The following is an 18,445-nucleotide window of genomic DNA, read 5'->3' as shown; positions in this document are numbered from 1 at the left end:
GTCAAGACCAAGACATGCATGCATATGTTTTAGAGCAACTCTACTTCTGCATAGTTAAAATTGTTTGATTGTTTAAGTTGTAGCATTGCATGAGCTGCACATGACATGCTGAGCGTTGTTTTAAAGGATAAGTAGTCTGTTTTTAACAAAACAAGCATCAAAGTCTTAGTGGGAAGTGGGCAGGAACCTTATAAGAGCCTTCTCTATAAAAATAATTTTTAATCACATGCTTTTCAAGGTAAGAATTAAACCTCCTTACTTTTTCCGTGTTCAAAACACTATAGACCCCCAGAGCTGGAAAAGCTCAACTTTGTCGCAGTGATTTCGTTCCATTATGTATTTCAGTCACTCAAAGATTCTGTCTTAGTATCATGAAGTTCAGTGCTACACAGTGCGGCTATCACACTCGGGTTGAGAAGCCAGCCTTTTTTGTGCTCAGTAAGTACAAACACAGTTTTCAGTGTTGGAAGATGTTTTTCAGATATGTTATACAACATTTACTTAATAACTATTCAGGTTTTCTTATCAAAAATAGGCTGGTTCCCATGATGCTTAATCCTTGGTTGAGGTCAAAAGTGAAAGATTTAGGCAGGGACTTTCAAGTGAAAGGTCATAAAAAAACGAAAAATATTAAAATACATGCAAATTTTAGAATTAGCGTCACAGGACAACATCAAACCAGAACAAAAATGTAAGTGTTTTTACCAAGAGCTAAAAGTGAAGGCGTTTTCACTTTTTCATATACTAATTATTACTTTTAACTTAGAAATGCAGCTATATTTGGGGACATTCCATACCTCCTTTTCCTTTATATCAAACTTTTGCTTCATGATCGAACAAACACTGAATTTCTTACAAATTTACCCATGGGAAAAGACTCGGTGCCATCACAGTGAAGAGAACAGCCAAATTTTGTACTGACTTCAGTAGAAGAAAGCAAGGAAAAAGAATTCAAATAACTGAACCATACAAATGGATGCAGACTATATAAAGCAACATGAAAAACTTGCTTGTTAGCCCTACAAATCAGTTGGTACCCTCAGCAAGATGACTGGAACAGCTTCAGCATTTGTGAAATGAATCCTAAATCTAGCCTCTCTGTCTTAAAAATGTTTGTGCTTTTTTGTTGCATGATCTTTTAAATAGAAACATCTGTATATACAACCGGAAAGAGTGACTTGAATGTTATACTGTCAAAGATTTGCTTTACAGTTTACCTTTCATATTGAACTTGAGCTATTCTAGTCTAGAAGCCAATCATCCAAGCATTTACTATTTAAGAAGGAAACTGGTGATATAGTTGTCCTAAATAAACTCTACTTGAATGATAAGTTATTGGAAAATTGTACAATCACGTAGACATATTTACAGAAATCTGTGTGATATCTTTAAGGAATATAACAGTTGACAGCTCTGAACTAAGAGTGACAAGTGATCAGAGAAATCCTACCACAAAATGTTCTAAAAAGTCAACTTTTTAAAAGCACATGTAAAAATTCATTCCAGGAATAAAATCTATCACAGTTCTTTAGTTAAAAAAAAAAAAAAAGTAACATCACATCTCTCTTGTCCTTAAAATAAAAATCTACTAGCTTCCAGCACTGATAAATTTCCTATGGAATTCAATGAGCGTAGCATACAGCTTAGACAGGCATATGATGTTCTTCACATATGCAAAGTTCTTAGTTTATTGTAACTTCTAGAATTTCTTTCCCCTACCCATTTTTGCCAGAGATTTCTGCCTAGAAGGCAGAAAGCTTAAAAGGACATAAGGAGAGAGAAGGTTGTTCAAACCCAATGCTTTCCTTTCACGCACACCGGCGCACACCGGAGGAATCTGCTAGCGGTACACTTTTACTTCATCAGTTCAGCGAGAAACACAATGTGATTCTTTAGATTGCTCTTTAGTTGACATTCAGAAGCACCAGCCTGACAATTAATACAGGCATGTGATACTGAACAAGTAGGGAGAATATAAAGGGGAAATCTTTTCTTTAAGCCAACCATAGATTAAGTAGAACTTAACAAGTTCGCTACAAGGTTTAATTCTAGAAGGATAATTAGAAAATATACTACAGTACCTATGGAAATATATTACGTACACAGAACACCACCTCTGTGGCCACTTAAAGAAACTGATAAGACACAAAGCTAAAATAAATTCCTTTAAAAATTAGGAGATGGAATGCAGGTTGGATACCGAATAGATGCTTTCTCCACAACCATCACACCACAGAAGAAAATTCTTCACTCAACACCTCAACGCAGTCATGGCAATCAAAAATATCTATGTGGATGGAGTGCTGGACTGAAAGTTAGAAGACTGCTTCACTTCCAGTTCTGATTAGCATAGAATTCCTTTCTTCTCTCATCCTGTGTATTAATGGGGATAATTATGCTGACCTCCTTTATATAACACCTGAAAATCTACAGTTTAAAATGTTCTTAAACTTGTAATTATAAACATCATATATGTGATATAATATATATCATATATATGATATAATATATATCATATATATGTATAATAACAATCATGTATCAAACTTTAATTATTGATTCATCACAAAAAAGCAAGAATCTGCTTGTTCTTGGAATTAGTACACATAATTCAATTTTTCCACTGACATTAGCTTCCTAGTACTTCCATCATTATTACAACAGCTGCATTATACTAAGGTGCACTAAGGAACCTGACTATCGCTGACTGACATTTTGAACAACAAAAGATGTAGGATATTTTATTTTTTTTCATTGAAAGTTCCCATGTTAAAGACACTTTTGACCAGCTTCAAGCTTAGGTGCTACTCTGAATCTGCAGCTTGAATTCTTGCGATGGTTCTATTCCGAAACAGGCTGTAGCACTTTGCAAGTGTATTTTGCTATTACACCCATCAGCCCCTCCCCTCCTTACAGCAGCTAGTCTACAAGGGCACCTTCTCACCATCACCACTTACGCTACCAGTTTCTCCTCTTCTTTCCTCCACATTTATGTTACTTTCCTCCTTTCAGCTGCACACCATGCCCTCAATCGCTCAATATGTTTGATGTGCACGGGTTTTTTTCATCTTGTGCTACTTACAAATGAAAAAGAGGTGAGAGGATTTAATATAAAATCAAGATACTTACCAACCACTGCCAGATTATGCTCTGAGCCACATGCGATCTGGAAAAGAAGTATGAATGAATAAAAGAGAACCCGCTTACCAGTAGGAAAACAACCACTATTATGACAGCAAATTAAAAATTAACCTGAAACAAACAGCTACTGTTTGTAGGATGCAAAAATCAAGGTTGAAGTGCTCTCGCTTTTAAACAAAATTTCATTTGTAATCTCACCTAAGGGCTTAGTGGCAGGGGGTTATGTTTGTTTGTTGGTTTTGTTAATAAACAGGCATTTCTTTTCAAAATGCATTCACCACTGACATTTCAATCCTTAGGAGTAAGACTGGCCACAATTCTGCAAAAACATCACCCCCTTGGCAACATCCACTGGATCCAGCAAGACTATTCATGGGCGTAGAGGAAATGCAGATTAAACTTTTGCAAGATCAGAGCCATACAGAGGCAGCTGGGAATCAAAAGCGTGATGAAGATCTCCACTCCTCTTATCTATACTGTTTTTCCAGCTGATCCCTGAAGAACTTCACAGTATACAGGCTCAGCGCGATAAACCTGCATTGATATGATCCCTATGGTCATTTGCCTGGAATGCACAAAAAAATACCATAGTACTCAACTCTTCTATTAGCAGCAGGCAGGTTTAATTTTTAAAAGCTGCGGAGAAAAAAACCAAAGAAACCACTGCAAATGTTTTCTCCCAGGCTCATTTGTGATGGAAATCAGCTATGAATTTCTTTTCAAAGCAAACTCAAAGTGTATTTTTCTTTATTCTTTGCAGCCCTTTGCAGCTGCTGTGAACATGTCAGATGTTTAAGTTGCTTTGGCATATATCATTCATTAAGCTTTCACAAGTTCTTCACAAATGGTGACAACACAAGCACCGAGAACAGCCTGCTGCCCTACTGCAAGGGCTTGTCTGTCCCATTGAATTTTTTTGCAATGTCAGTGCTGGTATAATTGTCTGATGTAATACAGACATCATCTTACACAAGGTTATTCTGCTAAATGTGTTTTGATTTAAAACTTCAGGACAAGTGATCCCCCCAAAATCCTGTATCTGGTTCATTGTCTTGCACCTACTTGCCCATTACACTTACTACTGAGCTGGAGAAAATTAATAAGCATGTTGTTCTGCTTCTTAAAAGTACATTTTCAATGACAGAATATCAAAGAGAAGTGTATGCTCAATAATAATAAAAAAAGAGACGTCCATACCATCAAAATTTTATATGGTTTTATGCATGCATACCTTTATAGTTTTCACGGCCAGAAAAAACTGCTACAGTCACCTCAATGTCTGCATAACATAAAACTACAGAATTAACAAAACAGTCCTTGTACTCAGCTCACTGTGCTTGAGCATTTACTGGAAAAGAGAAACCCAAGACTGACACACAGACTAGCTTGAGCAATTGCGTTACAAATAAACACTGCAATCACCACTACTCGTAATGTACCTGCACCGTAACTATGACATGAAAATATTTTGTCAATGCCATTCCAACACAATAATGGTAAGGAAGACAAAACAGACTCTTTAGGACAGAGGTGCTTAGCCAAGACATTAAAGCATTTGGGAAAAAGGGGCAAGAAAAATAATTCAAGTCACAGCACACTCCAGCACAGCCTCATCTTCAGAAAAATCAAGACAAAGCAGCAGGAAAAGCAATGATTTTACAAGAGCACTTAGCAGGACTGCATCAAGTCTTCTATTCCACAATATTGCAGACAGACAAAGTGTTAAGCCCTGACTGTTTACATGCATAAATCATCATCACACCCTGTATCATTATCCTCACCACAAGTCAGAGCCCTACACTGGAGCAGGGCTGGTTCCTAATGCCTATTCACTGGCTAATGCTTCCACCTATGCTTCTCGAGCTTAAAGGTTGATGCCATGGAAACAAGATCCACGCAAGGAAACACAGGCAAAGGCTTCCTAGCAAAAAAAAAAAAAGCAAATTCTGCATCTTCACTAAGTGCTGAAAATTGGAGATACTGAAGCTGCTGCTAATAAAATAAATTTTATCTGAGGTGTGAATAATCCAATCTCTGTTACTTCTCCAGAAAATACACTAACACAGGCACAAGGCACAGATTCAAAAGCATTTGTACAAAAGAACTGCTCAGGCTGGTGGCTGACACTTATTGCCAGGATGCCCCTCAGAAACACTACATTAAAAAAAAAAAACTCACCCAAAAAAAACCCCCACCCAAACAAGGTATTGTTTAGAATGTAAAACATCCCCTGACAAGGAAGCATCTTCTTCCTGCACTACTCTGTCAGTAGCTAAAAGAATGCTGGTGACCTCCAACAGCCTTGTACTCTATTCATGTAGCTGTGACTCTGCCCACCATTCACAGCCACCCCTTAGCCAGCTTATCAGGTTGTAAGGGAGTCAATCAAACCACACTGGGTACAACCGGACCAGGAATTGCTCCATCATCTAGACTTGCCAGTTTCCCCCACGACAGGTGCTCAGCACCAGCACAGCGTGCAGATGCACTCGCTGCAGCTCTGTAGCTACTGCAAAGCACAAATTACTAGTGCTGCTGCACACCTTTCCGTCTGGTAAAAGCCCCCTCAGTGGAAGTGCCAGCTTTGCTTAACAATGCCTGAAATCAAAGACAACCACAAGCTGCCAAAGGTGGTGCCCTGGATTCACCTTCCACAGCCCATAGCCAGGACACGCACCAGCAGCAGTACTGTGCTCCAAAGAAGAATTCCCGAGATCGAGAGCACAAGGCTCACACCTTTGCCTTATCGCAGGGTGTCACCACCTGAAACAGGCTGACTTGGTAGGAATCCCCAGAGAAAACACGTCCTTCGGGCAGTCTGAAGGTAGCTGTCTGAAACAAGAACCTCCTTCCCTGTCCGTGGGGTTTGCCCTAGGCCACACCATCCACCCACAGCATCCACAGCATCCCGGCTGGCCTGCACACCTGTGACTGGGAGCTCAGAGGGGAAACAAGGTTGCCACTGCTTAATAAGCAAGCACTGCCTTGCAGCTATTTCATAACAGCTTTTTTACAATAAGCTTTAAAATGTGACACCCCCTTTTCTTCATCACTCCCCACAACAGGCAACAATCAGCCAAGAATGCATAATTTGCTGGTACAAATACAGACCAGTCAGAAAACAGCCTTGCTGAACAGATGTTTTATGCTTACATTAGATGTAAGAAGCTGTGCAGTCAGAGCAGGTCACTGGGAGAAGTCTGGTATTTACTGCAGCAACCATGATTTTCTGGCTACTTCTCTTCTGTCCCCACCCCCAACATGCTGCAGAGGAATTAAATTCCAACAGACATCTGCGTGCTCCCAGTGGATAAGTACATTCAAGGGTACTCATAAACACACAATAATACTTTCTAATTGGGCAATATTTTTACATTCTGTTTTAATTGAAGGGAAAAAAAGCCTCACTAAAGACAAATCAGAGTGACTGCTAGACAGCGAAGCCTTCTATGAGCCTAAGGAACATGACCCTCTACACAGAAACAATTCATATTGAAGTTTCTTCACTGTTTGGAGGAAGATTTGAGCGGAGTTGTGCAAGGATATTGTGATGTTTACATAAATGATCTCAAAGCACTTTACAAACACCCATGAGGCAGGAAAAGAATGCTTAGGGACCATATTACTCAGAACTTACCTTATTATCTGCGCCCTTTCAACTATATGTAAATGGTTTGTTTCTCCCCTTAAATCGTGTGCTAGCAAGCTGTCTTCTACCTAGCAATGGTTGCAGTTCAGATCCATCCATCCAGCTTTAAGACCTGTGGTGAGAAGCAGCTGTGGGACCAACTTTTTATGAATCCTAAGTAGTCAGGACATCAGTTGCATGGACGGTGAGGAAAGACCTTCGCACAGCAACCACTAGCTCTGGACAAAACACCAACATATTTCTGCAGCTTGCAGATATGCTTATGCCCCAGCCCTAACAAGAATTAACTGATTGAATGTAAAAGCAGTGGGTTACACAAAATGAAGTATTTCACTTAAGATGAAAATACTTCATATATTAAAAATACTATATTAAGTATATAAATAATAATGTTTTGTATGTTACATATACATTCCTATATATATGGTGCATATAAATATATAAAAACATTTATGTATGCACATTAGGAAGAGGTTACCTACTCTAGAAGATATTATCAGGGAGGAAGGTGAGGGTAAATAGGGAGCACCTCCATTTATATCGGGGATAGAGATCTTCCTGAAGAAGAGCTATCCCTCCCATTGCTCCCCCACAGTCCTACGAGGCAAGTATTGTTCTCTCCTTTGGAAACAGTAAACATACATACATACAACATGCATGCGGATATTTAGACATACAACCTCCCATTGATTTCAAAAGGGACAACATAACTTTTGTCAGCCATCCCCTAAGGGACTTCCGACCACTATAACAGAGCAAGTCTGACAAAGTGTATAAAAACCCCCAAGTTTCAGGCTAGTAGCTTGACCACAAGGCTATTCTTTCTTTTCTGTCTGAACTCCCAGGGCTGGCACTGAGGATCTGTTGTGCAACCCATCAGGAAAAAGATCAAGTCAGAACTGCAGAACAAGCGGGATTGCAGAATGAAAAGTCACAAGCATCCAAACATCGGGATGCTTAGCTAGAACAACAAAAGAACCTCAGTGCCATTTTTTGGTTCACTGCCCTACAAGTGCATGTTCATTCCTACAGGGCAATTATGTCCCAAAGTATTCAAGGATATGGAGGCTTCTATCACTTCTCAAAGATAAAAGCATGACATACAAAATAGATTTCCAAGGATGACTGAAGATACAGATACAACATTTAAGTTGTATCCAGATTCTAACGCTTTAATTGCACAAAAACATAGCACTTTTTTTTTTTTTTTTTTTTTGGGGGGGGGGGGGGGTGCGCAAGGGAAGGAGACCATTAAAAGGGTGTGCACATAAGTACTTTTATTCAGGACTTTAGCCATGCCATCTACATCTTTTGGCAAATTTCACTGTAAGGAAATAGCCAGGGCCAGAAGGTAGCAAATTTTATTCCTTCTGGGATCAGAAGCCCTAATGGAAGGAGACGAGGTGACCAAGGGACTGCAGATCAAAGCTTACATAAGACAGTGGAATCTTCTCTCCCAGAGCTGTTCTTCCATGCCCTTGATTAATGCATCGTAACAATGATTTGTACTGTTTGACACACTCTGCCCAACTACATTTCTATGTAGAATTCTATTGATGTGAAAAAATAAAATAAAATTAAAAGAAATCTAATTAGCAAAGTTGTCCTGCTTCCAATAAGCCTTCACTGGGAACTCTGTGTTCTTCTTCTGGATCATTTGACTCCTGACTGATAAGAAAGCAACCTGCTAACCTAGTCACATTCCTTGGCAAGCACAAGATTAAGTGCAGTTTAATGCGACACATAGCAGCAAACCAGTGCAACCTCACCAAGAGCAGCACATTTAATCTATTCCTAGCTGTTGGCTGTATCAGTTGAAAAATGAGAGGCCCAGTGTCCTATAGCGCACTAGAAATTTTACATTCGTCAGTCTAATAATCTAATTTTCTATTAAGGTGGACTTTTTGTTGTTGAATGAGTGGCTTTTTGGTTTGTATACAGTTTTGCTTTCTGCTACAGCAAGAAAAATTGCAACAGAATTTAAACTGAAGCCTGTGTACTAAAGTCCAGAAGAAAACGTTCCTCCTCAATACACACCTGACCAAAAGCTAACGTGCCATGTCAGCGGACCTTTGCAGGCACAGAGGAAGAGAGGAAGCATTAAGACCTTGGCAGGATACAGTAAGCTTTCAAAACACAGATTTTATAGCTCTCTATAGCTTCCAGAGGTATGATTTATGCCCGCCCTGCCTGAAACTAATCCCAAGCCTCCTCACTTGTAAGGCAAGACACAAAACGCTTTTTCCCCCATGCAGCACTTCCCTTGATTCTCCACTCACTGTTTCAGAGTCCCATCTCCAATCACTGACAATCCTGGCATGGCAGTTGTCTTTCTTACAGTCACCAAAGAGCCAGCTGGCCAAACCCAAGGGCTTGCCTTTACACCCTCCATGCCAGTGTAAGTTTCTGCATGCATTCCCTCTCTCTGACACTTAAACATACATGAAAAACAGCTATGCTATCTATCGACTCCTCCAGGAACAGCTTCTTGCAGCTAACAGAGCATAGTTATACTTCTCTGATTCAACTGTGCAGCTTGGGTCCCAAGTGCCTCTGAGAGATGGAAACAGTTGTTCGTTTCAAAGCAAAAAGCCCACCAAAACACACAAAGAAAAATACACACACAAAAAAACCCAACACACATACCAAAACCCAGACAAACTTTTAGTATCAGGTAGGAAGCACCACAACCGCATAAAGCTATCATTAAAGAGATCAGGCATAGGGGATGAAAGTAAACAGAGGAAAAGAGGTAACTGTTAAAGCAGTCAACATTTCCATGGAATGTTTATATCACAGCAACTCGTGTGCACCCACAAAGTCTACTTATAAGACAAGTGTGGTCATATTGAAAAACTTAGATATGTACTGTGCGCCTCAAATTAAGGATGGATGGAGATGTCAAGACAAATAAGATCCATGTCCACCAACAAAAAATCCTCTTCATCAGATGACTCTGGGACAATACAGAAGTTGCTGAGATCCCAGTAAGAACAGACAATGGGATTACTTTTTAGTAAAATGACAAAAATGTAGCCTAGACAAGAGTGATAAAATCTTTACAAGTCAGCAAGGTCAACTGGTTCTTCTCTGTTGTCTGAAGATTTTTCAATTAGTTCACGTATCCTTCTCCAGACAGCCCCCTTTCTTCCTTGGGGTTCAGGAAGCATTAGCATCTTTAGTTCCAGGAAAATCAAGCTCTGTCACTTTCATATCCCTCAGCCTCAGTCTGGCAAAATTTTCCATTTCTGCAATCAAGACCTGAACCACAAACCAATTCTTGTTTATCCTTTCATCATTTTTAAAATTAAACAAGTCACAGTAATTCAATCCCAGTTTGTTTCCTGTAACAAACTCCCCATTCAGTTTTACCCAAGGGAAGTTCTTCACCATTTTTCTCAAAATTATTTTGGTTTAGTTTATTTCATCCAAAATTACCAGCTCCTTTCAGTTTCAGTGCCCGTCTCTCCTAAGTTAAATAAGAAGCACTAAGATGAATACCTGACAATCTATTTGGGCTTGCTTTGGGGAGTACAACTAGTCTGCCCTTTATTTGAGGCCACAAACACCACTTCGACAGAAGAAATGAAAGAAAGCAAGGCAATAGAAAAAAAAAAGTTTAAAAATCTCTTTATACACTGATCTGACTGTACCATCAACACACACATCCTTACCATCAGATTATTCTGATATTTTCAGGTCAAAAATTGTAGCTTGCAAGCATGCCAAAAAAACTTAGTATCTGCCTTTTGTTCCTATGTTATTTTACATGCAAACAGCAAAAAGTTAAGTGTTTATTACAGCACATAAATGTCATCATTACCTATCTGAATGTGCTAATTTCTGGTACTGTGAACTTAATGAAATGAATGGTTCTATTAAACAATGATTGCAGGCAAACATTCTGTCGAAGTACACATCATTATCCAACATTTTATAGGTTCAGAATAAAAGTCATGACAGCAAGTATTATTTGGCAACAAAACATCGAATTCTACTTAACAACTATTTCCAAGGTCCTTCTGTGGACGTACAACTGCAGTTTTAAGGTTTTCAACAGAATCTGGGCTTCACATCTCTCCTTGTGGCAAAACAGTCCATCGTTTTTAATGCATTTGGAATATTTTCTGGAATATTCAGTAAAGCTGGAGAGAATCACAAGCAGTCAAATGTACATATTGGGGGAACTCAGCTCCCCTGGGAACTGAGCTCTCCCCTAAACTGCGGTATTATTACAAGCAATCTCACTACAGTTCTTTTACATAAAAAAATTAATGCAGAGAACTCGGCACACACAGTCTGCAAGATTACACAATAGCACAAAGCCTTGCATTTTTGTAGAACTGAAGGAAAAAATAGCATTCTTACAAAGTTCATACCCTCAAACAATTGACTGGGTATTCTATTTAGGTATTGTGAACAGGCTGACACTGTCCCTAGAAGACCCTCTTAAAGGAGGTAAGTGCTGTAGCATGGGGCCATACCGCTGCAAGACAAGAGGCCATCACTTGACGAGCCCGGTGGTCCAGCCCCACTGCCCAGAGGGAACTGGCCCCACCAGTGTGAGACCTGACATTGTTGATGCCCAACATTGTTGATGCCCTATACCTCTTGATTTCTAGCATATGGGGGCTTTTGGAACATCCTTATAGTATTTTTTTCTTTTCCATGCTTTTCACCTACGCTATCCTTGCTTTAAAATTGCATCCGAAACACCTGGAAGTATTACCAAAAGAATATAATCGATGATGTCATTAAAGAATACTTCTCTTATTTAAAAGTGCTTCTTCCAGTAATAAATCCCAATTTACGATAGAATTTTGAATGTCTCAGTTATTCAACACCCAGCATCAGGATGCGGGAAGACTAATTTTCAGATGAATTACTAAACATTCAAGTAAACACTGATGCACAACTGGACTGACCTTCCATTTTGCTGCTAGCCCTGTTGACCTCAGTGAGGACTGTTACTTGCATAAACTGGCAGTACACAAATACACTGTCACTGAAGAGAATAAAAAAAACCTACTTAATCTCCAAAACATTTTACGTTTTTTGAAACAAATGAGCAGGTTACTGGAAATACAGAACCACTACTGCATAATATCATTTGAAACGTCCTTCACTGGACTCAATGCCTTTGAGAAGTATTAAGGTAACTATCAGCTGTTCAAGAATGTAAATCTTTGCCTGATTCCGGCACAATCTTCACTGTCTGTCTCCCGCCCACATACATGCACGTAAAAATAAAGATGTTATCAAATTAATTTGTCGTCAAAAAACACCAGCACGTTAAATCCTCCTAAAATATGACAAAATAAACATTAGAGGGGAAAAAAAAAAACCAAAATCGAAACATTTTTCGTACACCAACTACCTCAGCTTGAGGACAGAATTTTCGTGGTTCATTTACTCTCCAGCAGAGCTGCCAGCATGCAGCTTCCATAAGGGTTAGCCTTGTATAAAACATCAAGCCCTGAATTTTGCTGACTGTCCGCTCCTTTACCTCTCCATATAAATGGTGCTTATGCCTTTAGGGCGTCATGTAACTCTGCTCTTCAACATTGGATTCTCTGTTTCTGCACCACTTAGTAACAGTACAGCTCCCTGCAGCAAACTTGCTGGAAATAAATAAAGTGTAAACTTCTAAGACCCCGATGCAAAAATGAAAAGAAAACCTCTTCTTGATAAATAAGGATACCATTTCTAAGGACTGAAAAAGAGACTGAGCCTTAATCAGAGTCACAAAAGGAGAATTAGGGGGAAAAACTATCTGAAGCGATTCTACACAGCTGATAAAAAGGCATTTTTATTAAAAAGCTAAATTATAGAATCACAGAATTGCTTAGTTGGGAAAGGACCTCTAAGATCATTGAATCCAACCATAAACCTACCACTGCCAAGCCCACCACTAAACCATATCCCCAAGCGCCACGTCTGCGCAGCTTTTAAATACCTCCAGGGATGGTGACTCCACCACCTCCCCGGGCAGCCTGTGCCAGGGCTTGACCACCCTTTCAGTGAGGAAACTTTTCCCAATATCCAACCTAAACCTGCCCTGGTGCCAGTTGAGGCCATTTCCTCTCGTCCTGTCGCTCGTTACCTGGGAAGAGAGACCGACCCCCGCCTGTCCACAGCCTCCTGTCAGGGAGCCGTAGAGAGCAATCGTCTGCCCCAAGCCTCCTTTTCTCCAGGCTGAACAACCCCCGTTCCCTCAGCCGCTCCTCACAAGACCTGCCCTCCAGACCCCTCACCAGCTCTGTTGCCCATCTCTGGACGCGCTCCAGCACCTCAGTGTCTGTCTTGCAGTGAGGGGCCCAAAACTGAACCCAGGATTCGAGGTGCGGCCTCACCAGTGCTGAGCACAGGGGCACGGTTGCTGCCCTGGCCCCTGCAGGACAAGAGTAGACCGAAGAGAGTCACAGATCCTTACTGTTGCTCCACTGAAGTGAGGTCAGAACAGATCTGTTCTTGCCAAGGCTGGTAAATAAACTGCTCCTGGCCAACACCAGGCGAGCCAGGCAGCCCACCAACAGACCTCCAGCTATTCACATTCAGCAGAACAATTCATTCATCTCTGCTAGTTTATTCTTTAAAACCACACATTCATTCCAGTTTATTTTGACCTAGCAGCTGCCCAATTACAAGAGATTTCTATTATCCACCATCTCTCTCACACAACATCCACCCCCTTCTGTCTTTCAGTCTTCGTTACTTTTGAGGTATGGTTCTTTCACACCAGTACTAGCACAGTTTCGAATGACCTTTTCTTCTCTTCTTTTCTCAGGGAGCACATCAGCCTGCTCAGCTTCAAAGGCTCCCAGTTCTTGCCAGTGGACCAAATGCTGCAGAGGCAGAATAAGCCAAGAGATGTGTCCCACCTCACAAGTCAAGGGATGCACAGACTGGTCATTTAATTCACATTATGGAACAATTTTTCTTGTCCAATTTCTAAACAACAGCATTTTTGAAGTTTGAAAGAACGAAACAGATAATATAACCACTACAATACCATTCAAGTCTAATTGTGGAAAGAATGGTTTCACAATACCAACTAAACGCATACTAATTTATCCACAGAACTTGCCTATGTATGTTGTGGCCAGCGCCTAGAGGCAAACAAAAGGAAACAACGTTTCCTCCCGAAAATCTTGTGCAGTAACACCCTCTGCTCAGTAATCCTTCACTGGGAATGGATATCAACCAACACTGCTCATCTGCAGTTGATGCCACAGGAGCACTAAGCACTCACTAGCAATTTTTTTTATGCCTCCACAGGCTAAAAACCAAGTTGGTCTTTCTCAGGAGCAAATACTTCCTTGATTAAGAAGCCAGCAGATAAGGTGTTGCTGCAGAACTGTTAAGTGTAAAGGCTTTAACCAGTTACAGTATAAATAGACTATAGTCTTGGAACCGTTAACAAATTGAGAATGCACTTGTTCTAATAAGCCCACTCCCACAAGTCAGGAGTTTTCTACCACAACGAAAGGAACAGAGATAAAACCCCACAAACAGTCTGAGACACATGAAGCTCAGTTTCTGAAGAACTGTGGTTATGACAGCTAAACTCAAATATGGCATTTTGGCAAAAAGGTCTGGCAAACATTTTTCTTCTGTATGAGACCCTATCAAAACTAACAAGCTTAAATTTCTAAGAACCTGTTGCCTTAAGTCCACACAAAATCTGTATTTTTACATTTTCTTAAAGTTAAGTGAATAAACCTATTACAGCATTATTGCATGACAGCGCCTAATCGGCATGAACAAGTAAGTATCTTAATCTGTGAACTACCACCACTCACCAGAATTTTATTCTGGTCTCCCTACTACAATTATAGATGGATGCATTTGCTGCCAGGGACTTATGACCAGTAATTATTTCTTCCTTTTATTTCCAAATACTGCCAGAGATACAGCTATACCTTCTGGAATAAAAACCAGCTTTAATAGAACAAATTTGTATAAGCTTTCATTGCTCACACCCACTTGCACACTGACTGCAAACATGTCATTTACTATATCGCAATCCTTGTTTTTTGAGGAGGGGTCCTATTTTCAACCTAATGGAATTCCTTGCTCTGTCTGCATTAAAGACATCACACACATTATTGAAAACCACCTACAAAGGAAATAAGATGGACAGTGAAGGTCCTGCAATGAGAACTCATTTAGGGTTCCTGAAATTAAGGGGTTGTGAACGCATCAAAACTCCAGAAGAAGCTAATACAACTTGATAAACAGGCAAGACTTAGACAGATAAAATGTACTGTGGTCAGGTACAGCATAATAAATCTTTCTGGATACCAAAAAGAATAAATCTAGACTGTTCACATATACAGCTAGATTCTAAATTAGCTGGAACCTCTCAGGGGAACTGTCTAGCATCACTGTGGACAACTCACCAGAAATCTCCGTTCAATGTATAACAGCAACACAGAAAGCAAGAAATTAGACTGGTTTAGAGAGGGAAATGATACCGTCATCTTTTCATGCAGATGTAATTACATTATATAGTTTAATTCTGTTACTATCAGGAGAAAGGGACGAGTACGCATAAAAAGAAAAACCACATCTTGACCTAACAAAAGCAATAGGAACATGTGAAAACAAGCCCCAATCCTGCCAAAGACCAAATTACCTATTCCTCAAAACAGAGGAAACAATAACAGAGTACCAGTATATCAAAATCAAACCTTATACAAAATCCTAGTTAGGAGTTATTTATATGACTGTTCCTAGCAATAGCAAAATGACTCCTCTTCATCCTTGGAAGACAACTTCATCTCAACTCACTACTACCCTATCCAGCAACCTAATTCCATCATGCCCATTCTCTTCTCATACTACTAGGATAGAAGAGATTCTGCTAAGAAGGCTCCACGGCACTATGACAGACTGAAGCAACACTGTCCCATCTGTCCCTCCATCCCTGTCCCACCCCAAAAAAAGTATTTTGGAACCAAGTAAGCAATAAGGGGATGACACGTCATTATATTTTTCTTTCTTTCTTTCTTTCTTTTTTTCCCCCCTAGAAGCAAAACTCTTCTCTGTCATGCTGAGATATCCTGCTTCACCAAAGGAAAGACATGAGAGCTGATTTACTTTGCACACAAAGCGTTACAGGTCTTACTGAAACGTTAACTTAAAAATCTACCATGACAAAGAGGAGACAGTCGCACATCTGTTGGTTTTCTAATGTGAAGAAAACATGTCTCATCTAGAAGAGACACTTTTTTAAATACAGGATATTTTGATTTAGATATTTCCATCTATTTAAAACAAACAAACAAAATTCCCCAAAATCAAAACTCTAAGCACCCAGAACAACTTCCCATGATTTTGATTACTCTGTGTATATATGAGCTCCCCCTTCTCTGTCTTGATCTTCTTACTCATTCACGTTGTGAGTCCATTGTATCTATTCCTCCTTTAATTACTTTTCAATACAAATCAAGACAAGCCTTAGGCCTTAACTTCCTGAGGCTAGATTACATTCCTTCCATATTTGAGCTCAAGTTTCTGGTTTTTCTCCAATGTTTTAATCTTTTTTCATAGGTTTCACGCTGTTTCTTCTTGCTGTTCTTGAATTGTTCACATCAATCCAATACTGGACACAATATAAAAGCAGCAGAGGCTGATGCCCCCCGCCCACCTTCCTGACACTCACTCAACTAGTTCAGACACTTGAGAACAGAATTAACCTTTCTGGTACATACCATAACACCACAAACTAAACTCAGATGATGTCCACCCCAGTCCTCGCATATTCCAAAGATTCTCCTGCCTGGGAAGAGGTGAATCTCTCCTCCTGTTGCTACAACCTGCATTCTTGCTCCCAATATGTATGTGACCTTACATTTGGCAAAGCTGACCTGCTGTGCTGGTTTTGGCTGGGATAGAGTTAATTTTCTTCACAGTAGTGATATGGGGCTGTGTCCAGCAAGCAGGCTGGGGGACACAAGGAGTCAGGATGGGACACAGCCAGGACAGCTGGCCCCAACTGACCCAAGGGATATTCCAGACCATACGATGTCATGCTCAGTATATAACACTGGGAGAAGAAGAAGAAAGGGAGGGGTGACATCTGGAGGGATGGCATCTGTCTTCCCAAGTAATGTTAGGCATGCTGGAGCCCTGCTTCCCTGGAGGTGGCTGAACACGAATGAATTCCTTGTTTTGCTTTGCTTGCATGCATGGCTTTTACCTTCACAATTAAGCTGTTTTCCTCTCTACCCACAAGCTTTCTTGCTTTAACCCTTCTGCTTCTCTAACCCATCCCACTGGAGGGGGAGTGAGCGAGCGCCTGTGTGGGGCTGAGTTGCTGGTTAGGGCTAAACCACAGAAATTGCCTTGCAGCTGCCCTCCCAAAGCAAACAAACAGCCCAGTTTTCTTGGTGGTGTGGTTTTGGGGTTTTTTTAATACTAATGACTCTATTAGGAACACACATATTTAATAAAGACTTCAGTTTACAGTGATATTTCTAAGCCCTCTTGCAGCCAGTTTATAATTTTTTAATGGCTTTTTCATTTTTTCCTGGTTGTTACTGTCATTTTGTATCTTTATAACTTCCTGACCAGAATGTCATGCACTGTCTAGTCAACTGCGTAAACAGAAATCCAAATATATTACACTGCCATCTGAAAATCTAAGTATGTTACATCAGCCTTTGACACTGACACATTTATCAAACTTTCATCTGATAAGAAAAAAAAAAAAAGGTATCACATTAGTTTGACAAGATATATTTTCCATAGCCACATACTCACTGCAAGCAACTATATTATCATCCTTTAAACCTTTATTGATCAAAATTCATGTCAGCCATGCCATTATTTTGGCCAAGGCAAATGCCAGGCTGACAGGCCTATAATTATTTCAGTCCTCTTGTTCAACCTTTTAAAATATTGGCAAGGCATTGTCTTTCAACCAGTCTCCTAAAACTTCCCTGATGTTCCGGAAAAAAAAAAATATCACCAACATCAACAACCTAGAGAGCACTTTGGCCATCTCTCTTAAAACTCTGCAATGGAAACATTTCAGCCTTGATTTTTAAAATTCTACCTCTAGAGGCTGACTAAATGCTGGTACAGAGAACGTAATCTCATCACTGAACAATACTTATGCTTTTTCCCCAAATGAAAAATAGAAATTACTACTAATGTAAAATCTGCCTTGCCAAGGTTTGATGCTTTGCCAATAGACATATTTAAGAAATTTCAGTATTGACAGTGCAGAGTCTCCTGTATTCACCTTTGAGGCAAATTTACCGACATTATCCCAGCTCTTCTCCTATCCCTATTAATGGAGCTGGTCATCCTGTGATGTAGCAGCTCGGGGCAGGCTGCAATCAGTGCCCTATGTTTTGTTTCAGGGAATTCCCACTTGTTGGACACCCCTCCTTAAGACCTCTTTATTTCCAACTTGATAATGTTGGAATTATCAAGTTGGATAATTAGCTGAGGAACAGCTAATGCAGCTTGTAATATAAAATGCCCCTTTCACTCCTATGAGCCTACTCGACTCTTCCTAAATAAATTGTAGCCATACACATTAACGTTGCAATCACACAATTTTTCCATAAGGTTCATACTGAAATATTTTGTTGCAACACTGTTTCAAGAAGAGTATTTTATTCTTTGATACAGACTACAAGG

The 18,445-nt window shown here is 40.0% G+C and overlaps 1 protein-coding gene across 5 annotated transcripts in view; it reads right to left on the bottom strand.

The window, feature by feature from the left end:
• SERGEF (secretion regulating guanine nucleotide exchange factor) overlaps positions 1-18,445 on the bottom strand; it is a 158,756-nt gene that overhangs the window by 65,506 nt on the left and 74,805 nt on the right. For 4 of the 5 annotated variants that reach the window (XM_055813839.1, XM_055813842.1, XM_055813841.1 and 1 more), the window contains one exon: positions 3,130-3,166. The exons of the other annotated variant lie outside the window; for it this stretch is intronic. In XM_055813839.1, the coding sequence (XP_055669814.1) occupies positions 3,130-3,166 (37 nt within the window). The remainder of the gene's footprint in view (positions 1-3,129; positions 3,167-18,445) is intronic. 5 annotated transcript variants of the gene reach the window in all.

This window comes from Falco peregrinus, chromosome 9 (assembly GCF_023634155.1).
Source record: "Falco peregrinus isolate bFalPer1 chromosome 9, bFalPer1.pri, whole genome shotgun sequence".
Lineage (NCBI taxonomy): Eukaryota > Metazoa > Chordata > Aves > Falconiformes > Falconidae > Falco > Falco peregrinus.
This window is presented reverse-complemented; position numbering and strand designations above follow the sequence as displayed.